Below are 24,823 nucleotides of genomic sequence, written 5' to 3'. Positions count from 1 at the left end.
TTTCAAAATTCCAAATTTGTATTTGTACCAGCCTCTTTATGGCCTGTTTAACTCCACATAGCTTCCAGCAAGAAATGTAAATCTTGTAGCCTGACAGAAAGACCTATCAGGATCAAGCTCCTCTGTGTCCTAATCCATATTGATGGATACCCTCCCAGTCTCATCCACGTCCCAGAAGGTGACTGTGGTGTTCCGTTAATACAGCTTCAAGGGCATGAACGCTGGGTCCACTAATGAATCATAGCCTACCGTTTTAAAGATCCTTGCTATTTTCATAGCATTCATTCCAGTACTGTGTAGTAGGCCTGTGATGGTTGCTTCTTTCCTGAGGATGTATAGCTTTCTTTTCAGTGTTGATTGTAAACGTCTCCACTTCTGTATGGTTGAATTATGATAGTCCACAGCTATTTGTTGGTCCAGTATCACAGGATGTGTAACAAAAAGCACATTCTTTAGTATTTGGTGTCATATTCTAATAAAGACCAGAGACCCTGAGGAATGGGCCATGAAGGTGGAAAGGCTCCAGGTAGCCAAAAGCTGCCAGGGACTCTCAGCTTGGTCCAGCTCCAGGGTGAACACGCATTATTATATTGTTTTACGACAGGAATGCTATGGTACCTGTTCTGCCCTGCTTCATAAAAATAGGGACCTTGAGAGGCTGACACTGAGGAGGCAGGGGACAGGAGGACTGTGTGGCTATAGCATTTGCATGTGTGCAGAACCAGCAAGCCAAGGGTAATTGGAAATTGCAGCAAGGAGGTCACTGGACATACTTTTATTTTCCGGAGCATTTTTGTAATTGGAGTTCACTGTCTTTGCAAAAGACTGACGAGGATTTGCTGGGTACTTTGAAAGTCATTGGGTGTTTGTGAAAAGTACCTTCTCTATGTAGCATCTCAGCCCTTTGAAGCCTTCATGGGGGCATGGGAAGTTTTCCAGTGCCACAGAGAAGCCGGCCTGCTACGGCATTACTGAATGGGCTCACAGAACACTGTGGCACTGTTAGTGGCACTTGGCAGTGAGCACTGTGTACAAAGATCTTGAGCATTGAGCGCGTGTTTGCCAAGGCAGTGAGGGAGGTGCAACGGGGAGAAGGTAGTGCTGTTTCTGAGTCATCCCAGCCCTAAGCTCAGAGAGCCAAAGGGAGCTGAAGTTACAGTCTGTTCTCAGGGAGGTGTGGGAACTGGGTTTGGTAGGTGAGGGGCCTCAGGTCTGGCTGGGAAACTTTGTGAGAGCCTCACCTTTTTAGGCAGCAACACTGTCCGCTTGGCATCCTGTGACACTCATGTCTGTGTCTCTTCCAGATCCTGCCTGGCCTGTTCATTGGCAACTTCAAAGGTGAGTGATTGCTTTGTGTTTTATTGTTGTTTTGTTTTATGGTGGCAAATACACATATATCACAGAGAATAGCACTGCAGCCATCTCCATGTACAGGTCAGAAAGCTCTGAGTTTTTCACATGGTCATGTAGCGACCACAACCATTTATTTCCAGAACTTTCCCTTTTCCCAGATTGATGGAGGAAGGTCATTGGCTAATAAAGGCACTGCCCTGGCCCATTTTATTGGTTAGAGGATAGGTGGGAGGAGTAAACAGAACAGAACGCTGGGAGGAAGAGGAAGTGAGGTCAGCCGCCACAGCTCTCCTCTCAGGAGCAGACACCAGAGAGAGACGCCATGCCCCGCTCCCGGCATGAAGCTCCGACCCAGGATGGACTAGGCTAGAATCTTCCCGGTAAGACCGGTTCTCACAGATTATTAGAGATGGGTTGATCGGGATGTGAGAATTAGCCTGTAAGTGCTAGAGCTAAAGGGCCAAGCAGTGCTTAAAAGAATACAGTGTCTGTGTAATTATTTTGGGGCATAAGCTAGCCGAGCAGGCGGCCGGGGTGCTGGGAACACAGCTCCACCGCCCTTATTACTTCACCAGATTGAAAATCTGAACCCCCTAGCCCTTCAGAGCTCAGTGGGTTGGGCATATGTTACTCTGGTTTGAGACACCTGACACTTGCCTGGTGATACCTTTCTGAAGGCGCCCAGGAAGATCTGATTTCAGACTTACATGCTTGTAAAGTTAGTGAGCTACTGTGCACGCGTGCACAGCCAGCCCACTGCCACCGTGGCTGTGGTTGTGAGTTTCCGTTTAGAATGCCCAGTGATTTGAGGTCAGTAAGTCCCAAAGGTCCACTGTCATCATGCAGCAAAGCTGATGAAGGATTTCATGCATGCTCATGCCTGTGCTGAGCTTCGTGAGAGAGAGTGATCCAGAGTAGGGCAACTGCGCTGGCGTCTTCTGAGGCAGCAGTGGAAAGGAGGTGCGGCAGGAGCAGCAAGCACCGGCCAAGCCTTGCTTCCTTCTCTTTAGGGACCTGCAGCCCACTGGGTCATGCGTGGTAGAGTGGTCCTCTTTATACAAGTCTTACCACCAAACCACGATTTAAGTGGTTATTTGTTCTAAAATGTATTTCATGGCTAATGAGACGTTTTAAGTTGATTATGGTCATAGTCGCACAACTCTGAATGTATTAAGAACCGCTGGCGTGTGTGTGATCTACGGTGTGGGGGTCATGCTCTACCGTAGCCAAAGGCTGAGGCGCTGCTGGGTATTACACCACGATAAAACAAAATAACAGTTTAAAGTAGTTCATTAAGTACACTGTCCCTCAGTAGGGGCTGGCTTTAGGACCCTCACAGAAACCAAAAACTAAAGTCAAGTCCTTTATTTAAAGTAATACAGCACCCTCCTAGAACCCCAGTTGTTGAGATGGGGACTAACCAGCCACAGGCCAGTCAGGATCCTCAAGGCCCTGGCTGATAGGAAGAAATCCATGCCCTACCTGATGCAGTTCTGCTGAAGGAGAGTCCTCAAGACCCTGGCTGGTGGGAAAACATCCATGGGCCCCATTATGGTAAGCAGCTATGTAGTGGAGAAAGAGAAGAGGGGGGGGGGGATGGTTCATGTGCTGTGGGAAGAGGCAGAAAGGAAGAAATGAAGATGGTGAGGGGTAAGCTGATGTTGGAGGTCATGGTGAAGGCCATGAGGAGTAGGCTGATGGGGAGGTCTGCTTGCCACCCAGGGCCATGGTGATATCCAGACCAGGCTGCTACCAAGGGCCATATCCAAAGCAACCAGGGTCAGTGCTGACGTTCATGGCTCCTGTTGTCATCAAGAGCCATGCTTATTCCAAGGGTCTGTGCTGCAACCTGGGGCTGTGTTAGGGTCCAGGGACCACACTGCTTCTGGGGCTATGACAATCTAGATGGCCTTTGCTGCTGCCTGGGGCCATGGTGGCAATCAGACCCAGGCTGCTTGTAAGGACTGTGCCTATATGTCTGTGATCCTACTGCAGGCAAGGTCTGTGTTGAACACTGTAGTCCATGTTGCCACCAAAGGCCACATGAATGTTGGGGTCTAAGCCCCAACATGTGGCCTTGTTTGTGTCCGGGGCCACGTTGGAGTGGCTGGGGCTACCACTGGGAACTAGGATGTGAACCAGGATGTACTGCTGCCTGGAACATGTCAGGGTATGTTGTTCAGCTTCAGCTGGGGTCTGTGTTGAAGTCTGTGACCCAGGTAGCCACTAGAGCTCACACGGAGGCCCAGGATCTTAGCCACAGCCTGTGGTTTTGTTGGACTGGGGATCATGGTGCAGCCAGGGACCATACAGATCTGGGTGGCCTGTTGTGCTGCCATCAGGGACCATGGCATCATCCAGGCCCAGGCCATTAGCCGGACAACTGTTGGATCATTGTAATTAAATCTGTTTCTTAAAAAAAGAAAGCTAAATTAAAAGAAGAATAAAACCCCCAATGTCTCATCTGTATGAAAGCCATCTCTACCTAACACAGGACAGATGCTGTGTGAGACTTGTACTCTGTTGTTTAGGGAACAATGACAAGAACAAATGTCTGTCTATGTTCAGTCCAAATGCAAGTTTTTCAGAATCTTTGATCCAATTTTGGTTGAACCTGTGGATACATTTCTTGTGACTACAGGGAAGCAGATTTGTACGAGGCCAAGCAATGATTGCAAAAATGTAAATCTTGTTGAAGTGGGAGATGCTCATGTTAAGTGGAACAGCCAGGCTCAGAAGGACAAGTGTATCCTCTCAGGTGGAAGTAGAGGAAAGTGGAGCGGGATTAGTGAAAGGACAGGAGATGAAGCACAGGACATGAGTGGAGAGTGGACTGGAATTTGAAGCCCAGGGTGGTTGAATCAATGAGGAGAATCTTTAGATTAAAAACAAATATTTTAATATTATATTTAAAGACTTTTCCTGACATTGACAAATATTTAGAAGATTGTTGCTTGGTTTTTGCTCTGTCCCAGGGCTTGTTGGGAATGTAAATGACCTAGTTTGACTGTAGACCTGGAACTAGTCTTTCCAGTGTGACGCCTAGAGAGATCGTGCATGACAAACCCTTAGATGCACACGCAGGGCACTCGAGAGAGGAGACATTCCCTCTTTTTTCCACATCTTAGTAAGTGTGTTTACTGCTTACCCCACATATTCATTTCTAGCTGTACATATTTGTACAAACTGTGTTTCTAGTGTACTTAAATTTGGTGCCTGAATTTTCCCCTTGCCCAAAGTATTTTCCCATGTCACCCGATATTCTTGAGGAACAGTTTCATCGAGTACTTGCTTTCTGGTTCTTTTTCTCTTGTATCCCTTTGAAGAGCTTGGCGAAGGCCCAAGACTCAGAAGAGTGGGCCTTCTTCTCCTTGCTGAACTGTTTTGTAGATTACACAAGATTTCTAACTCAGAATATACCCCCAAATTAGTCTTTCTCCTATAGTTGGAAGCATGAGAAAGTGTCCCAGTTCCTTATGAAGATGACATAATAGCCAGTTGGTAACTCTGTGTAGAATTTCTGGAAAACCTTCTGGAGTTTTGTTTATTTGCTTTATAGATAGAGATATTGTAAACCATAGTGGATGTGATGTGGATAGAGATATTGTAAACCATAGTCCTATCTCAAACTTTACCACTGTCAGGGTAAGAACTGTTCAGTGTGCTCCTCTGTCTCCTACAACAAGTGTGTCCTTGGATTTTACTTTCAACTTAAGTAATGATTACAAGGTGACTTTTTCAAATATGTTTATTATATGTATCTCATGTAAAAACATACTAGTGCATTATATTATAACATCTTGCATTTCCTCCTTTTAACAGGCTCCCGATTACAATGGTTTTTTTTTTTTAATTTGAGTTCTACACTTGAGCTCTGAAGTTGTATTAGTCAGAAATAATTTACGGCAAAATACATAAAAGCAGTAGTCCTAAATTTACCAATCTACAGTATTCTGGATATGGTCAGTGATGAAGGATCAAGAAAAAAAATCTGTAAATCATATGCTGTTTTCTGCCTGTGATGAACTCACAGAAACTATTAAAATGTTCTTCTTTTATTTTTGATGGCAGATGCAAGAGATGCAGACCAATTGAGCAGGAACAAAGTGACGCACATTCTTTCTGTGCACGACAGTGCCAGGCCCATGATGGAGGTAAGAATTTGTGTTTGTGTGTCTCTGTGTGTCTGTATGTGTGTGTGTGCCTTAGTGTCTCTGTGTGTGTGTGTGTGTCAGTGTGTATATGCTCTGTAGAAGTGTATATGACATTAGTGAAAGCAGCCATATTTTGACGCCAGTATGCACCTGTGGTCACTGGCTGGATTACTTTGTACTCAAGTTGAATTTATTCCTGTGTCCACTTTGGACATCGTGTGGCCTGATGGAGAAGGCATCCTTATTATGCCCCTGCTGTATTGCTTGCTTGCCTTCTTTTCCAAATGCCAGAAACTAAACTGATGTTCCATTCCCTTTGACTATGGTGGGTATTTAAAACATAATATATGGTGGTTTATACATATGCTCCCAGCACTCAGGAAAGAAGATGGCTTTGAGTTCAAGGCCAAGGCTATACAGTGAATTCTAGCCTGGCTTAGGCTGTAGAGTAAGACACTATGTCAAAAAATAAAATAAAATTCAGGTTGAGGGTGTCTTGGTGGTAGTGTAGCTGAGCACTTACGAAGATGTAGGCTCCATCACTGGAACTGCAGGAAAAAACGCTAAGTCAGTAAGACCTATTGCTGATTTCAAAATTATTTGTCTTAGGAGGATGCTAAGGAATTCAAGTTGCTCATTTCCTGGTGTTTTCCACAAGAGTTCTAATACCATCTGTGTTCAGGAGGAAAGGACAAAGGAAGGCAAAGCATCCCTGTGATTTTTCCCAGGCGTGTTCTGAACAGGCACAGTCAGTGGAGAGCTGTCGTTTTAGATTCATTAGTAAACAGGGTGTGTCTTCTTGTACACTAATTCCAAAAACATCTTCAATTTTACCCTGACAGACGGTTTGAGCTGTTGCTCAGGACCAAATCTATTTCTGTTTCTACTGTGGCACAGCCCAGGTTAACCTCCTTTTAGAAAACAATGCCTGTGTGGTTGTGATACATGGTTTCTTCTATTTTAGGGTGGGGTGTTGGGAAGGGAGGGGTACTTGTTCTGAAAGAAAGAATCCTGGTTTTAGCTGTTTTTATTGAAAGTCATATCATGCAAGAATAGGTAGTGTTTATTTATGTATTTTCCTCGGCCTTTGGAGCGTCCAGGTTTTAGCTAGAGCAAACCAATCTAACCTAGGTAGATGAAAATGGAGGCTGAGGAGTGGCTCCTAAGTGTGACTGCAGCAGCCGCCTCCTCCACTCCATCTTCCTGGTGGGAAGCTCACACTTCCCTCTGCCGTTCCCCGGGGTGTTTGCTGGGCCCTGCCTTAGCTTCAGTGGGAATGACAACCCTTTTTTTCCCCAAGTCCGGCAGTTACTTTGAAAACAATTATTCCATTTTTAAATCTGTTAATGATAGTTTGTGTTTAAAATATAAACAAGTTAAACTGCAAAGTGGTCATGGCTGACTTCCTCTTAAATCACAAGATGAGGCTTGAGGTTTCCTTTATTTTAATAAATTGCACAGCCGTCCTTCCCACCCTCAGCCACTAGGTCTGCCTTCTATTGTCTACTCATTTTAATGGAACACATTGTCATATGAACAATGCTCCTAATCTTCTAACTTCTTTCTACATACAAGGTCTCGAAGTGTTAGAAGCCCAGCCTTTCTGTCAAAACCCCCTTCTACACACAGAAACTCTGGCTGTGCTGGAAAGTAAAACAGGTGGGGTTGTAACCCAGGTATAAAGAAGGCACGGTATGCATGAAACGTCAGAGCTCTGGGCAGACCATGGGCCTCCATTCTTAACACACTGCATGTCCATTGGATTCTGTGTATTTTGTCTATAGGGACAGATTTTGCCTCTACAAAGAGAGGAGGGAAATGAAGAGAGGGAAGTCAGTGTGCTCCTTTGTTAGTGTTTATTGTTTCCCCAAAGCATCATCATCTTACACCCACAGTTTACCATCTATGCTTTCAGGATCTCCAGAATATTCTGTCATAGCCGCTGGATACTATCACTACCTCAGCTTGCTAACAAGAGCTCCTGTGGTAGTTCACGTTTACTAAAGGTTACACCTCCCTTGTACAGCATAACATGGTTTAACATTGTGCATGTTATTGCGGTCTTTGTTTATGTCATGGGTGACCCCTTCATCAGTTCTATTAAAGCTGTTTGATAGCCTCTGTAGCTGCATGTGTGGAAGCTATGTGGCGTGATGTATACACTAAGTTACTGAAATTCCAAAGGTTAGGGTACTCGTTTAGTCATCTTCTCTCTGAAATTCCAAGGTCAGCTCCAGAATTTATGGCCTAACCAATCTGGAGAAGAGGCTGGGAAGTTATTGGGCTGTGGTCTTCCACAACTCTTGGTTCTGATGGCCCTGATCCTTGAAGGTGGGATTGTGTACAAGGCTACAGAAGTGCACTGAGCAGATCCTCTGCTTAGCAGGGAGCTGTACCTGAGGGTAGAGGATGGGGTAAGAAAAGAAAGAGCCAAAACTGCATTTTCTGAGAACTTCAAAACCAGACATGTGTATGAGATGTCTCTAGCTTACTCTGGACAGCCTTTCTCTGGAGTGGATAGGTAATAAGGAGATGGCTGCTTCCCCAAATCAAGAAATTTTAGTCCCATAATATCCAGGCAGGACTTCCAGAAGCATGGCTACCTTAGAGCCATATATGGGGCTCTACAGTGCAGATACTTCTTGGGTCATCTCAATAAATACCTCAAGGCTTTTCAAGTATTAAAGTTATTATCAGCAAGGACTTTAGAGTCTTCAGACCAGCTTATTGCAAGAGAAGCCATGTGAGAGCATGTGGGCCCATCACTGAACATGCTTCAAGCATTGATGAGGGGATCTGAGAATTCTCTGAGGGTGAACTTCTATGGGAATGGAGTATAATGCTTTGGGGAAACAAGCTAAGGAAATTTAGTACGCCATAGACTCCTGTGAAAGTCCTGGCGACGTTGAGAAGATAAACATTCACAAGCTGCAATGTAGACACATATTTTCATTGTCTCTGAGCAAGGATCTTGTGTGTATACCTGTTGATGGGACACGTGACCTGCTCCAGTCTTGTGTAACTGTATTATCAGAGTGACCAAAGAGTACTCGAGCATCCGCCTCACTGAGGCCGGAGAGACCTGCCAGCTGAGACTGCCTTTGTACAGCTTGAGCCTCTCCACACTAGAATCTGCTGTAGGTAGAAGGGGAGGCTCTGCAGGTCTAGTACATATTGGACATTCATCCTCTCTGAAGGTAGCAGTCTTCTTCCTGTCACAGCTCGTGGCTAGTACAGTGTCCTATACTGCATCCACCACAGGTCAGATGAAAACCTGCTTACTCATTCTACATTACAAATCTTATTTTTCAACCAAATAAAGAGCTCATGCTTTGTTAGATTTTAGCTTGACTGCGTACAACTTGCCATTATTTGATTAGTTTTGGAGAACGTTCCCAAAAGTATCTAACACTCATACCAAAGTGCCTAGAGGGAAAGATGGGAAACCACTGATCTCAGGCCTCCAAAGTGACTGAGCCATTGTCTTTGGTCAGTGGAAGAAGTGTTCCCAATGAGTCAAGGTTTCTGTGGCCTCTGGTGCATGGAATAAGATAGTCCAGGAAAAGAGGTCTGGGACTCCAGTTATGGCCCTCAGAGAGTTTCTGAGATGATCTTCCAGAATGACGACACTTTGCTTGCTTGCTTATTGAAACTCAAGAACAACCGCAGTGCAGGCAAGCTACCGGTCTCAGGAACTGCCTGGAGGAGGAGAGTGGAAGAGAGAGGGAAAAAGCCATGCTGCCACTCTGGAATGGAAATCAGACAAATGTACAGTTTTAGAGAAGGGAGCCTAGTGTCAGGGAACACTTTGAACACACAGAAGGAAGGCAAGGAGAACTTGGCCTTCTTAAGTCATTCAAGAAGATGCACAGAGCTGCACAGCTATGGCCCTGTAAGCTGCTGTACTATGGACACAGGTTCTGGAAAGGGAACGTATCTCATCAGAGGACTGATTCTTCTGTCTGTTTTTAAGGTGAATCTGCCTTTCTAAGAATGGTCCCATGGACAGGAAACTGGCCAGGACCAACTGGACTGTTAGGTCTCTACCCAGGCCAGAGATTCTGTTTGCTTTAACAAAAGTTTTCCCTTAATGGGCCTTCATTGCTGCTTTAACACCTCCGCATCTCCTGTCTCTGAAGAGGTAACTCTAAAACCATTTAGGAACCAGGTCAGGCTCATAACAGAATGAAAACCCTCAAAAACCTCACAAAGGGCCCGAGGAGATGGCTCGCTCAGCAAAGTGCTCGCTTTGCAAGCATGAAGACTTGAATTTGGATCCCCCAGTATCTGCCTAAAAAACATCAGGTCCAGCAGTGTATGCACTGGAAAGGCAGAGACAAAAGGATACCTGGAACTTGTTATCAGCCAATTTAGCTGAACCCATGGACTCCAGGTTCCAGGCAACCCTGTCTCAGAAATAAGGTGAAGGGTTATTAAGACATCTAACTTTGATCTCTGGACTCTACTTACACACACGTACATGCACAAACCTGGACGAACATTTCACACACAAATTAAAAATAGAGCAGCACATAGAGTAACTCCAGCTCCCTCTGGGCTTCTAAAGAGCTTAATTCCCTTTCTGTTCCTACGGCCCCTACCCCTGTGTATTGCTGGAAATCATGCTAGGCAGGTGCTGTAACACTGAGCCACACCCTAGCCCAGCCCTGCCTTTTGTGTGACAGTTCCCAGCAGAACTGGGTTTCCACCAATGCTCTTTCCTGACTCCTTGTTGTAAATGTAAACAGCCCTAAGGCATCAAGGCCCCATGCCTACTTTAGATAGTTTGGTGAGAAGTTAGTCTTTCTGTCTTAGGCCAGAGATTTTTTTTCCCAGCATGTTCCCCGTGGCAGTCCTTTGCTGCCATGGCCAATGTTTTTAATGGCAGTGTTTAGAGATATTTCCACTTTAGGGAAGGGGTGTACCAATTGAGCTCTCACTAGCAGTGTGCAAATGTGCCTGCTTCCCAGTACCAGCACACTTTTATTTTTTAAGCATGAATTAATTGTCCAAACTAATGGATTTCATTATGATATTTCCATGCCTGATTGTAATATACTTTGATAATATTTACTACCCTCTTTTACCCTCCTTTGCATTTAGCAAAATTTCTGTTTTATTTTATTTTTTGGTCAAAGTCTTATTCCTTTCCAAGACAGCTCTTCCCCGTGGAGGCTGGGAGTCAATGGCATATTTGCTACTTTAGCATCTGGTGTGTGCAAGGACAGGGACAGACACTGAAGACACTGAAAGTGTGCTCACCACCCCCATTTGCCTGGGCAGAACCTTTATTCCATAGGCAAGATTATATTCTGATTATTTTATAAGTATTCACAGTTATTGCAGCCTAGTGAAAGAAGAGCTGTGACTCATGGTAGGTTCAAGTCAAGCAGGAACAGCAGACCTGAAGACCTGAGGGTGAGTTCTGTTTTCCACCCATAAATCTGGAGTTGTTTTACTGAGCATGCATTGAATGGCCGTAAGCAATGACTAGGAATTTATTTAATCTTCTTATGGTGTTATGGCCAGAAAAAACTGGTAGAGAGAACCAGAATGTAAGCCCCTCTGCGTGGCCCAGACACTTCACTGTGATTTTGTGAACCTTCAAGACTTCCAAGCCTAGAAAATAGACTTACTTTTTATGATATAACTTATCGGGGTGACTCCACCTGTCAGCAAAGGGGCCCTGGCCAGGGTTAGACTCTGAGGTCTTCTCATTATAAAGGCAAGGGTCTTTCTCCTGGACATAATCATTTAGGACTATGATTTGGTGTCAATCACTGAAGTACATGTTACTAATGCATTTATAGAGAGAAACGATCAACACATAGATTAATTTCAAATAAAAACCCTCTAGATCTGTAGTTACAGTATTTAGGGTATAAAAATTCTTCATCTGATTCTATGCTTGGGCTGTGGCTGGGAACTGTTTGCATTTATTAAGTGTTTCCTTGATGGATTGCAGGGATAGTAAGTGCTTGAAAGTTGATACAATGCTTGCAAAAGGACTTGAGTTTTATCTCCTGAACTGATGTTAAAACCAGGCATGGTGGTTTCTGTGTGTCATTCCAACACTGGGGAGGCAGACAGATCCCTGGAGCGCACTGGGCGGCTAGCCTAGTCTTATTGGCAAGCTCCAGGCTAAAGAGACACCTTGTTTTAAAAAATGGTAGACATCACCTGAAGAACAGCACCTGAGATCGTTCTTCTACCTCCACTTACATGCTCACACATGTGCAACAGCATATACACAAATACATGCAAACACGCACACACACACACACGCACATACACACACACACACACACACACACACACACACACACACACGAATGGAAGTGTTTCCTTATTTGAGAGACTAGCATTAGCTTGGTGTTTTCAGAACCTAAAGATTGCTTCAGCATTGAGGAGAGGTTAACAATGGTAATTTTTTTTCCAATTAGAAGCTCAATAATGTTCGAGGGTGCTGAGGAAGTAATATTGAGCAATGAAAGGTTTCTCCCTTCCCCTGAGAAAAGAAACAGCAACCTGTCTTTCTGATGTAAAAATTCAGAGTTTGTTTCATTTTTCGTTCTATGTATTTGCCAGCACCTGCAGGAAACAACTACTTTTCACTATTAATAGAAATGTTTTACCAGTGTTCTCGTTCCTTCACACAACTTCTTCATATCAAAGAATTTAATTTTGCATTGATGAACTCGATAGAGGAACAAAATTTATATATTTGTGTGTTACATGTTTAGCAGGTAGATTTTATTAGCTGGAATTTGGTTTGAATGTTTTTGTTTTTAAGCTTGAGTTTTGTATTTTGAACCCTTTTAGTATATATGTTAGGTAGTAACCATCATGTTTTCATAGATAGGCATTTGTGCATTCATTCATTCATTCTGCAATCGGTTCTCACTGTGAATCCCAGTCTGGTTTACATTCCCTATTCTGTCTCAGTCTCCTAAGAAGTTTTGTTGGCTTCTGAAATATGAAGCAAGGCAGAACCAATGTTAAATGTTGTTTAAAGTTTAAGGGAAAATGCTCCTATTCATCCCTTCTTGCCAGTGTGGTTCAGAATGATAACGCATGAATGTAGGGAATACTGATGCAGTCCAGCCCCTTTCTCCAGCTTCGGTAATCACTGCTGCATATGCTTATCTCCCTGGACAAGAGAATGAGACCACACGGTACTCCTCTGTCTTCATCTTGTCTTCTTTCCTTCAAAATCCCATCCTAAGCTTCTTTCCATTTCTGTAGTGTCTACACTTTGTGTTCTTAGTTGGGACATGAAATTTGTCCATCTGTGACAACATTTGTTTGATGCTCAAAGTCTTTTTGGTCCACGTAACAGTCTTGAACCAGCAGGTAGGCGGCTGCCTTTGGTTCCAGTGGTGTGCAGCTTAATCTGCACGCAGGGATGTAGATGCTGGTCAAAGAACTGTGTCTATTTTAAGCCCCATCCAAAGTGAGAAACCATGTGTTTGGTCACATGTGGCTCATTGGTGTAGGAAAGCAGGCCTGTGTCAACAGTGATTTCCTCATGTCCGGAGTTTGTGGTGCCAGAGGCTCTGATTAGTGTGTTACAGCCTCCCTCCCACAGGCTGATGTCGCAGTTCCTGCCTTGCCAGAAAGTAGTGGTGTACACGGTATTTGGTTTTGTGGTGCTGCCCAGGTCTCTTTTGCAGAATCACTAACCTATAATCCCCTCAGAAGGGTCAGTGACTTTCTCATGACCTTTGGTTGGCAATGGAAGATTGAATCTATAAAAAAGATCACGCATCTTCATAATAGTCAGTCCATAGAAACTTTGCCATGTTCAAGGTAGGCACATGGAGTTGAAGGTATGGTCTCAGACTTCATGGAGCCTACAGTAAAATCATAGAAACTGAGGAAGAAATTTGTGTTCTGGGTAAGAAGGGTAGCTACCCAGGCACACACCCAGGTGTTACCTCCTCCTCAGCCTCTCTTGTCTAGTGACCACTGCACTCCTCTGTGTGTTAGGCCACAGAGACCTAGCGGGCAGAGTGCATGTTCAGGCTTATCCCAAGTTGTGGAAACTGTTAAGTCGCATTTCTCCTAGGAGAATGGACTCCCAAAGCTGTTCATTTAAAATGCACAGAGGTGTGCAGATGTTTGGGTGCAGAAGTCCATGGACACTCTCGGTAATGGTGTAGCAGTGGAGCCGGTATCAGCCAATGCGTATGCAAAACTACTTGAAGCAATTCCAAAAGAGGGATGTCTGTGCATTTAAAGAAAGATCTCATTAAGAAACAGAAACGATAGTAGCAAATATCTACAGTATGATCTCATCTATGTAAATTTCAAAATCAGCATTTATTTCTATTACATATATAAAGTTGTAAATACAGAGGCGAGGTTCTGAGAGGATGGTACCAGACTCCTAAGAATGGGGTATTGTTTTATTATGTTCTCTTATTCCTTACTTTACTTGTTCCAATAAAAGCAATGGTCCTCAACCTTTCTAATGCTGTGACCCTTTGATACAGTTTCTCATGTTGCAATGACTCCCAACCATAAAATTATTTCATTGCTACTTCATACCTGAAGTTCTGCTACGGTTCTGAGTTGTATGTAAATTCTAATATGCAGGTGGTTTTAGGCAGCCTGTGGTGGGAAGGAAAGGTTGCTGAGCCAATGCTCTCAGTGCCTGTGGCAACAGCAGGTAGATGCTTATGCATATCAATAAGACTCAGCTTGACAAGATACTGCATTTTTTTAATCACTGTGTGCCGTGGACACATGTGTGATATGTGGCATCAAACGTCCTTTGTGGTCTGTGGTCAGCAGATGCAAAGAAAGTGCATCACCCACTTCAAGTTGTCTTAATCTTCAAAGGCAGAAGCTAGCCCAGGACATGTCTGTCATGATAGAAGCTTTATTTTGAACATCAAAACAGTGTTTCTACTGGGTTGACTGGATATGAGTGCATTTATGCATTGCTTTTGGGGTTCACAGATTGGCCTTGCGCTGCAGCTTAAAACACTGGACCAGGGTTCCTGCTTTAGATGGCCACTGTCTCCACTAACCTGCGTGGTTTTGTTTCCTATTAGCATTGCACATCCACCAGTCTCCCCAGCTGGTAGTGAAGCCCAGTGCGTTTGGAAACAAGCTGCTGTTTGCCCTGGGATTATGTTCTGATTGATGGTTGTTTCTCGCAACAGCTGGTTCTCACTTCTCTAGGAGAATTTCGAGTGTCATCTAAAAATCAGTGGTACCTATTCTGCTCAGAGATTGCAGGGCCTTTCGTGTGTTCAAGCAAATTTGTTTGAAGTTAACCCCAGACTTAAATAGATATGACTCAAATAGAAATAATTACTGTAAGGATCGAAAACTGTCTAGTAATTGCTCTTTCTTAAATCCAGCTGTCTGAGTTTCTTATGTGGGGGCAGCCAAGTACAGAAGAGATTTACTCCTATCTGCCTGTTTCTGCTAGCAGCTGGTTTGCAAACGGAGCACTAGTATAAGGCTGCATGGGACAGAAGAAAGGCTGGAGCCCCAATACCAGATTGATTCTTGGGGGGAAATGATGTTTTTTAACCTCCAGAATGAAGGAGCTCCATGTTTGTCTCCTGACAGTAGAGCCAGACGTTTTACAAGCACCTTGTCCCTCTTCTTCAAACTTCTCTGTAGTACTCTTGTTCACGAGCCTACCTTGTATAGGGAGCACAAAGAGAAACAAGGGCTTCCATACTGATGCAGGCATACATGTCTTCATAGTGCTGCAGAGTTGCACGTATCTGCCAGATATAAGGGGTCACAAGACACCCAGAAGGATATGGCAGTTGACAAGATTATACCAACCAATTATGTTTGCTTCTGAAAGATAACCAGTTTGCTAGGTGGTGATGGAGAGGATGGTTGAGTTTAGGTATGTTTCCTAGTAAAGAATACTGCGTGTGGTGATATGGGCATGCAGAGGCAGGGTGTGTCCTGGCCCGCAAAAGCCCAACAGAACACATTATAAGGGTGGCCAGGCTAGAAAAGCAACCTCACAGACGATCAGTTGTTCTTCAGGCGTAAGAGTCATGTGGGAAATAAAGGCTTGCCCAAGATCTGTGCACCAAGTCAAGTGACTAGGGCAGACTGCTTTTCCAGTAGTATAGATGCAGAAATAGAATGGAAGGAAGGATTTTCATGTCCTGGAGACCCTTGGAAGCTCTTGCCTTATTCCTAGTTAGAAATAAGGGCTTGACCTGGAATGCTGGGGAGTCATATTTGTTTTCTAGAAATAACAGATCAGATTGGATCTGGGATTCTCCCACAAAATGATACAGCAATGTTGAAAATGAAAGAATAGGGAAAGATTCTGAAGCAAAATGATGCAAAAGAAGGAGGGACTAACAGCAGTCTTATTAGACATACACATGATATGTATATAAAAGCCAAGAGGTCAACCACATAAAGAACAGAAGGAATAATCCATCAGAAAGTTGTAACCTTTAGACACCTCATAAACAACTTTGAAAACTAGAAAGCCATTTCTCAGATAGAGTGGGAAGGAATTATCTAGTGTTTAGTTATGGGGTGGGGCAAGGGAGGTGTCAGAGTAGCTTACATAATAGCTTCGTGGGGCAGGCACTTGGACCATGGGTGGATATGCACCCACCCTAGAGCTCTGAATGACGTGTCTCTGCTGTATTCCAAAGTTTGTTGGAAATGCAGGTCCATTCATTGCTCCGGAGAAAGTGTTGGTTGAACACAAATATTTGAACCTCTTTTCTGTAAAATATACAGCCACTTCATTGGTTTTGAATAAAACCATAGAAGAAAATACCAAGCTAGGAAGACCAGAAAATCGTTTGTTCCATTATTGTGTTGGAAACAGCAGAGGATGTCATCAGCCCCAGATCCACACTGTGAGGTAGCTCTGTGTGTGCCATTCCTGTTAAGTCCTTGTACATTCTAGTTGATCTCCGTTCTTCTGGTTATAATCTTTGGGATTCTCTGAGGTGCATCACAGGGTAGTCTGACCCTGGACTAGGTGTAGGGTTTACATTTTGTTTTACCTAAGAGTCTCTAGTTCCTTTGTTATGGACCCTCAGCTTGGGAGACCCTTATTCATGTGGCTATTACAGGTGACCAAAATAAGAAGTTATGTTACATATAAAGCAAATGGGACAGGGTTTAATGGGCATGTGATGCCTAAAGGTGTTTAAAGACTGGCTCAGTTTGGTGAAAGTAACCAGATAGCATCTAGAGAGGGAAAGTCTGTCTCTGGATCAGGATGGTACAGTGTATGACTGGCACACACGAGACACCCTGAGCACTGTGATGAGCAGACCAGTGTCTATCCCAAGGGGCTCTATGTACTGCAGGCTCTTTAGGAAGAGGCCTCAGAATGTACAATCAGAAATTCGAATGGCAAGTGGAAACTGTTCAGTGGTAAGAGCTAAATCGGGGCTCAGGGTTACTATGAACACCATTATTGTTCTTCACCATAGGAAAGATGATTGTTAAAATGGATCCAGGTTTACTTAAGATTAGTTTAAGCAAATTTGCTGTTTTTGGGTTCTCTTAATTCATTGCTGGATAGTGACACAGGTGGATCAGTTTCTGCCCACACCTGCAAGGGAAGTGATGCAATCTTATTTAAACTTCTGCGTGTGAAGCAATAATAGTGTAGCTGGTTCCTCAGTGCAGGCCGGACAAACAAGCTGTGTCCAGAATGCATTTGAAGTGTGCTCCCTCCCTGTAGCCCGAGTCCCTGGGATGTTCTGGGGACTTGTGTGTGTTGGGGAGGATGGCATCTGCCCCTGGATGGGCATTGAGACATCGCTTGCCCCTTTCAGTTGCTACCATAACCGCAACAGTTATCAATTTCTAGCCTTGGTTACAGACCAGGAGGAGTATTGGCCACCTTTGACCTCTTTGATGGGAAAGAAAACAATGCAAGGTCAAAGTTATAGAAAGTCAAACTGCCATGGTTCACAGTGCTGGACTAACTATGTTCCCAATATCTTCAAACCTCTCTCTTTTCTTAGTTCTTTTCCTCCTTCTATCTCTCCCTTCATTCATTTTTTTTTCACTTTTTCTTTTGTCTTACTAAGGATTTAACCTAGGACTTCTGCAAACTAGGCAAGTACTCCCCCACTAAATTACATCTCCAAAACCGTTTTCAGGCAGTGTCTCATTAAGTAGCCGAGACTGGCTACGCTTTGAATTTATTCTAGCCCAATTAGACCTTGAACTTGTGAGCCTGCCTCGGCCCTGCAAGTAGCTGGGGTTACAGGACTGCACCACCAGGTCTGGCGTGGAACTTCTCCTTCTTCCTGCAGACTTTCTTGCAGTTAAAGTGAGATGAGCCACAGCACCCTTGGCTCCTTTGCCGAGATCCTCGGTCCGTGCTGGAACAAGGAGGCTGTGAGAACCAGCTGCCTCCCTTGTCACTTGGTGATTTTGGGGTGAGGTAGCTTGGGTGAACAGAACCAAGCCAGCACATCGAGAGTCCCACTCTTAGGAACTTGCTAGCATGTTGTAGCAAATACAACCTCATTTCCCTAAGTTAGAACTCCTTTTCCAAGGAGCCGGCTCTGTGGTCCCAGGGAAAGGCAATTACTTATTAAGGATGGTGAACTTCAGCTGCACCTGGTGTGAAGGCTACCCTCAAGAAGAATGCCTCTGGCTAACCCAGGAGGAGCAGGTGTTCTGAACATCTCCTTTGTTTGCTGCTCCTTTAAACTAAGATTCCCTGCCTTTTCTTATGAAAACTGTTCTTCCGACTTCTGCATGAGCAATGATGTTACAATCAGTGTCTCTAACTGGTCATTCTGAGACCCTGGTGACCCTCTGACTCCTTGGTGCTCTCTGTCCTGGGGCTTCCCCAAAGTGAGCTCTGCTCAAGGTGGCCTGGGGCTTCCATCTGTGTCCAGTGCTATAGTACACAGCTGTCGAAATAAAAATAGCGTATCAGATCACTCAGAGTGGAAGGGGGAGGGGTGTGATAAAGCACTGCCCATCACAGGGAGGCCTGAGGACACTGGTGCCTACACTAAGAGTGCAGGTGCCCTTCCAGCTGCACCTACCACGTTGTAAACGCCAGGCAGTACCATGGCAACCCTGGCAGCATTCACAGTTGACCACATTGCAGAAGGATGCTGCTCTTCATATGGAGGAGAAATGACAGATGCCAGCCTCTCCTTACTTCTCTCTAACTGCTCAGCTCCTATATCCTTTCTACTCTGAAAGCTCCTTGCCCTGATCATGTTGTTCAAACACTTGCTAAATTTGACCTCTACTTTTGGGAGCCGGAACCCCACAATCAAGGAATTGACCAGCCCTTACAAACAACACCCAGTTCTGAGTCAATCTTTACCTCCTTCTAAAACATCCAAAGTGTGGCCCAGAGAAGGAACAGTGAGCCGGACTAGGGTGTCATGGATGCTGTTTAAAAGAGGCTTTTACAGCATTGTACATATCCACACCTGAACCCCGAGGTGGTGGCACATCTGTAAGCCAGACCGTCGCTCTGGCTTTCTCGGGTGAGGCACTTTAAGAGAAGAGGCACGCACTGATAAGGTTCCACACTGTGCCCTGTGCCCTCTGGAACACATGGGCTTAAGGGGCCGGCATGTCCCACTGAGAGAGTGAGGCTGGCTGGGCAGACAACTCTCCTGGGGACACAGATGTTGGTCCACTTCCTAGTCTGTGTGGTACTGTTTGCTGATAGCTGAGCAGATAGGCAGGACCACCATCAAGTGAGAGCCACTGATCACACACCTGGTGTCAGCCATTTTTTGAGCACCTATTTTATATTAGCATCGTACTTAGGGTCATTCACATTTTGAACTTAGTTCCTCGTTTTATAACCCCCCCCCCCACTCAATAGCAGAGTAAAGAAGAGAATGAAGTGCAGCTATTGTCTCTGAAGAATGCAGTTCTAAAACAGCAGTATGCTGAGTCAAATACCATGAAATTGGGAAAGAAAGTGAGCCTGGAAGATGAGTTTCATGTCCTCTGAATGGTGTATAAAAAGGGTCTGCCTAGACCAGGGCTCAGTGCCCTTTTGTCTGTCAAGGCCAGGAGAATAAGGATTTGGGGTTTAGAGGTTCTGTTAAAGCTTCTCCACTCTTCTGTAAGCATGGAACCAGGGATGGTGTATAAGCAACAAGTTTGACTGTGCTAGGCAAACACAGGCCTTAGTTTGCCCTTCTTGCCTTTACTGTCAGTGCCTAAGAGGTCTCTGTTACAATGGCATGCATGATTCCTGAGGCTAGCTGGCATAAAGCTTGAGCTGTGTTATCCCAGTTTAATGGCTTCTGAGAATGTGCAAATGGTTTTGCCTTATACTTAATACTCACCTGTTGGAATTTTCCATTCATTTTGAAATTAAAATATAATTACATCATTTTCTCCATCCTTTTTTCTTGCCCCAAGCCTTTTTCTTATATCCTCCCTTTAAAATTTATGGCCTCTATTTCTTTAATGGTTATGTTTTATATATATATATATCCATAATTTCAGGGCTGACCACTTGGTGTTGGATAACCAATTTTGGGTCTCTTCCCTGGAGAAACCTTTTTCTCCTGCTCTCAGTATTCCTTAGTTGCCTGTAATTCTTTGTCTAGAGTTGATGCCCCATGAGATTTCCCCATTCCATGTTCTCAAGTCTATTGCTGTCATCCTTGTTCATATCTTCTCTAGGCAGCCATTGCAACAAATGACAACCATTACAGAAAACCACAGTCCATCAAAATAGAGAGAATAAGCGACTGTGTGGTCCCCAGCCCCTGCTGATATATCTGCAGCACATCCCTACCTGAAGCTCAGGCATCACAGCAGAGAAGGGGTGGGGAGGTTATAAGAGTCAGAGAAACAGGGTATTTCTGTGTGACTTTTTCATAGAAATGTCAGAGAAACTAGATCCATGACAACTCATTCTAATGGCTGCCAAAATTTTTCGTTCTTGATGAGTATGTTTACCATGTGTCCCGCTGAGACCATTAGTAGCATCAGGCAGTGAAAGCTGGAGTTCAGGCATTCTAAGAGAAGGCACCAGTGTGGCTGCATGGAACCATTGATTCTAGAGCCAGCTCCAACTTTCATAGCCAACTTAAGGGCTGTGCCTTTAGGATGTACAGTTTTGAAATTCTAAAGATGCATCCCTTTCGAAGAATCTTTTTCTTCACTCAAAAGCATTTGCTACTGCTTTTCAAGGAGCAAGAGCCGAGAGACTGAGAAAATGGCTACCACTGTAAGAATCTGGAATAAAGCAGCCCAAGCCTGGTGTGCTGGGCTAAGGCACCTACATTCTAGGGTCTTGGAAACACTTGGAACCCAGAGCTGAAGTCTCTGTAAGCCGACATGGTGAGAGAAGCCTGCAAAGAGGCGCTGTGCTATGTTGAAGTTCTGCTGAGGAAAGGCCATTGGGAGGAGCCAGAGGGAGAAGGAATCACAGAGACTGGAAACCAGAGCTCGGGAGGAGTGTGGGACTCACATGCAGGCCAAGCTGGGGATGGTGACAGACTGGGGCTGTGGCCACACTCCAGGACTTAAATTTTGATCTTCTTTACTTTTCAGATTCAGATGTGCTACTGAGTATGTTTTAGGCAAACATGGTCAGATAAATATGTATCTTTTACAGAAATAATGTTTTCTTACTGATGTTCTCTAGTTTCTGAGTAGCAGCTTCTCCACAATCACTTTCTGATGTGATTGGATGGCACTTCCTCTTCACGAGGTACACTGCAGGATGCCTGGGTTTGGAGCACATATAAAACTGGCCCCAGATTTTCTGAATCACAGCTGTACACCAGTAACCCTCACACTGAAGCAAACCCCGAAGAGGTGGGGAGGTGGGGCAGCCCGGATTTCCCTCATTGCCTTCCTATAATCCATCCCGTGTGGGCCAGAGGAAACCCCTTGTACTGAGGCCACTGTGGTCTGTCTTTGAAATACCTTAAACAAAAATAAACGTCAGAATCCTCTTCTGTCGCTCTGACAAGTCAAATGTATGTCGTTTTTTGACTAACCTGAAAGAAGCAGCAGGTGTAGAGACTTCTTATTTGCATCTTGGCTCACAAAATCAAGCCCAAGGCTAAATCTTACCTCTCTGCTCTGACCGTCCCACTCCCCCAACCCCACCAAGGACCACAGTGTTCTTGGAAGTTGTTATTTGTGGTATAGTGCCTAAATTTAGCCTCCAGGAAGAATCAGTGGCAAATGAGTACTTTCAGAAAATGTCTTTTCAGTTCAGAATCTAGACTTAAGGCTTGCATTGTGGAGTATCACTACAAGGCTGTGTTTATCTTCAGAGGGGATTTAGTAATTCCATTGACATTTTTGCCACGATACTAGAAATTTAAAAAGAAAGTGACGAAGAATATAGACCTTACTGTCTATTGTTTACTTTCTATACTGACTTCTGATTCCTTCTCAGATCCCACTTAGAGTGTTTCTAGATTATTCTTCCTGGGGAAGTAACTTTGACTTATACTTTTCTGTTTGACACAGTGTAGTTTTTTTCAGCTGTTGTGGACTGTGGGTAAATCCTTAGATTGAAGAAAGACATCAATCAAAACTCATCGACCAGGCATTGAATTTGGTTTACACACACCATAGAGGTGCCAGTCTCCAGTGCCTCTCTGGAATAGACGCTCTTGCCGAGGGTGTGTGGTGGGGGGGGGGGCATATGAAGGGGACTAAAGTGGTCTCCCCTGGAATGAGCATGTAAGTTTCAAGTCAGCAGTTGTCATCTCTGGGTCTGTGGTCTCCAAGAATTCCGTTTTTCACAGTTTTTCTTACCTTGCGGTTTAGATGAAATGCAGAAGTACTCAGATCCACAGAGGCAGAGGAAAGACTGGATATCAGCAGGGTTAATGGATAGGAAGGAAAAGGAATTGGTGTGTGATGGGAACCCAGATATGCATGATGTTGATGATTTGCAGCCATGAAGATGTTCACTTGGGAAATATCAGTATGTTACCTGGTACAGTGACTCCATCTGTGGTCATGGATATTTAAAAGATGAGACAAGGAATTCCCTTAAGTCCACAAGTTCAAGGCCAGCTTGGGTAACATAGTCTCCAAACAAACACTAACAAACAAACCAAACCTGTAACTACAGTTACTCAGGAGACAAGGCAGAAGGATAAAGTTCAAAACCAATTTTGACAACTTAGTAGGACCCTGTCTCAAAATAGAAAATAAAAGGAGGGCTAGGAATAGTGATTTAGTAGTGTGGCATTTGCCTTGCCTCGATCTCCAGCTCTGCCAAAATAAAAAAAGTAAAATAAATTTAAGGTGGTAAGTTTGCATTCTGTATGCTTATTTTACCATACTAGAGATGAGTGTGGTGCTGATACTTGTGTAGTATGGGTGTTGGGTGTTTCCAGGTTTTTTACTTCTAATCCAAAGGATTGAAAGTGAGTGCGTACACAGATTTGCAAAAGTAGCAAGGCAATTTTTCAGAGAACAGTAGAAAAGATCAGAATACATTGCAAGAGAGCAGGGGTACAGATAGTCAAAGATCCCCGAATATTATTCAGGGCTTTCTTTATGGACTCAAGAAGAACTTTGGCTGGTTCTCTGTTGAATGATAGATTATTTTTCTACTGTGCATGTCCCCATATGCATCTCATTTTAAATATATGCATGCCCAATTTTGCATAGGTGTAAGCTGCTAAGTAGAGGATTCTCCCTCAAAGTTTACTTGAGCGCACTGTGTATATTCTTCATATTAGATACACTGGGGATATACTTGAATAGAAACTATCTAAATTTGTTTGTCTTAGGGGTAGAAAAAAAACAATTTTTGCTACTGTTCAGAAGGGGGGTGTACATGTAGCCCAGTGCAGGTAGGGATCCAAAGTTGCTATGTGCTTTATTCAGAGAGGGCGATATGTACATATATACAGGTAAGGGATCTAGGCTAGCTAGTGCATTACTAGAGTGTGGAGGTGTGTATAATCTGAACCAGGTAGGCTCTCAGATTACTAAACTATTTCATCGACTTCCTCAGTTCTGTGAGTTATTTCCACCAGTGAAACACACCTTTGCTACACGATTTTGGAGTTTTGATTGTTTCTGTTTTGAGGCAGGGTCTCATGTAGCTCAGGCTAGCCTCAGACCAGATAGATAGCTGAAAATGGCCTTGAACTCTAGTCCTTCTGCTTCTGCCTCCAAGAACTGAGGTCAAAAACATGTACCATGGCACCGAGCTGGCTTTGTGGGTTTCGTAGCAGTGCATAAAGTTGTGGTCTGGCTTCTGATCAAGTGAGGTCCATTTTCCTTTTAATTTTATTTTTTCTTTCTAGGAGTGAAGAATTGGTCATTGGGGACAGTGGTGAAATTAGTTCTTGCTGGGGTTGCAGGCTTATTCTATCCTTGTTTCATTAGGACTTGAGTGTTTCGAACTGAAAGATCTGCTTAGCTGGCCTCCTGGAACTCTGGATGGGCCTGTTTATCAAAGAAGAGATGCCATATTTGTAGGAGGAAGCCCCTTGATCCACCCATCCTGTCTCTGGTACTAAATTCTAATAATAACATCATTTTTTTTAGACAGCTAAAATAACTTTTCCATTCTGTGGAGTTCTAGCCCCTTCTAGAAATTACTCTCTTGCGTCTGTTTTTAATATTTCTACAAGGATTTAGTTGTGTTATTTTATTTAAAACAGGTACATAGCATTTGTGCATATTTTGCCACATGTATATAATGTGCAATAACCATATAAACAGCTTATGTCACCTCCATCCTCTCTGCTGTTGCCATGTTTGTTCCTGCCAATCTCTGGAGTCATTCCTCCGACATCCCCTTTCCCGTTGCCAGTCTTCTCCACGTTCCTCCACCCTACTGCCTGCCTGGGTTCTAATATCCACTAGGCCTCTCGAATGAGAAGAGCAGCTTTAGCTCCTGTGTAAAGATGATCCTATGTGCTGACTGTAATGCCCTCAGGGCCCGGCCATTGGCTGTAGATGTGAGATGGGGCTCTGTTTCTAAGTGCTTCATCTTAGCGCCCCTGTGAGAAAGAGCATGGCCCTGCTCAGCTGCATCTTCTGAAAACAGGTCACTGGATTCTCAGCAGACTCTACCGTCTGGGTGTCTGGTAGTTTTTGAAATCACATTTGAAACAAGGAAGAGCTTGGCCTCTTTCCTGGTTTTGTGATCAGAAGCTTGGCCCTGCTTCTCAGGTCTATCATTTTAAGTGTGATTTTTAGTTTCGGTCCAAAGAAAGACAAAAACCCTACCTTTGAGTGGTTATTATACTTGCTGAAACAGAAAACTGAAAATCTGTGGAACTTTTGAGAATATGACAGTTCTGGCTTATTCAGATCAAGCCTCTGGTATGCTTTCTGAACTTTCTTCTTCCCCA

General features: G+C 44.1%; 1 protein-coding gene across 2 annotated transcripts in view; it reads left to right on the top strand.

Moving 5' to 3' along the window:
• Dusp22 (dual specificity phosphatase 22) overlaps positions 1-24,823 on the top strand; it is a 55,343-nt gene that overhangs the window by 7,767 nt on the left and 22,753 nt on the right. For both annotated transcript variants that reach the window (XM_041632757.1, XM_041632756.1), the window contains exons 2-3: positions 1,305-1,338; positions 5,425-5,507. In XM_041632757.1, coding sequence (XP_041488691.1) covers positions 1,305-1,338; positions 5,425-5,507 — 117 coding nt within the window. The remainder of the gene's footprint in view (positions 1-1,304; positions 1,339-5,424; positions 5,508-24,823) is intronic.

This window comes from Microtus oregoni, unplaced genomic scaffold (assembly GCF_018167655.1).
Source record: "Microtus oregoni isolate MIOR12 unplaced genomic scaffold, Mior012 000042F_ref0000377, whole genome shotgun sequence".
In the NCBI taxonomy this organism is placed as follows: Eukaryota; Metazoa; Chordata; class Mammalia; order Rodentia; family Cricetidae; genus Microtus; species Microtus oregoni.
This window is presented reverse-complemented; position numbering and strand designations above follow the sequence as displayed.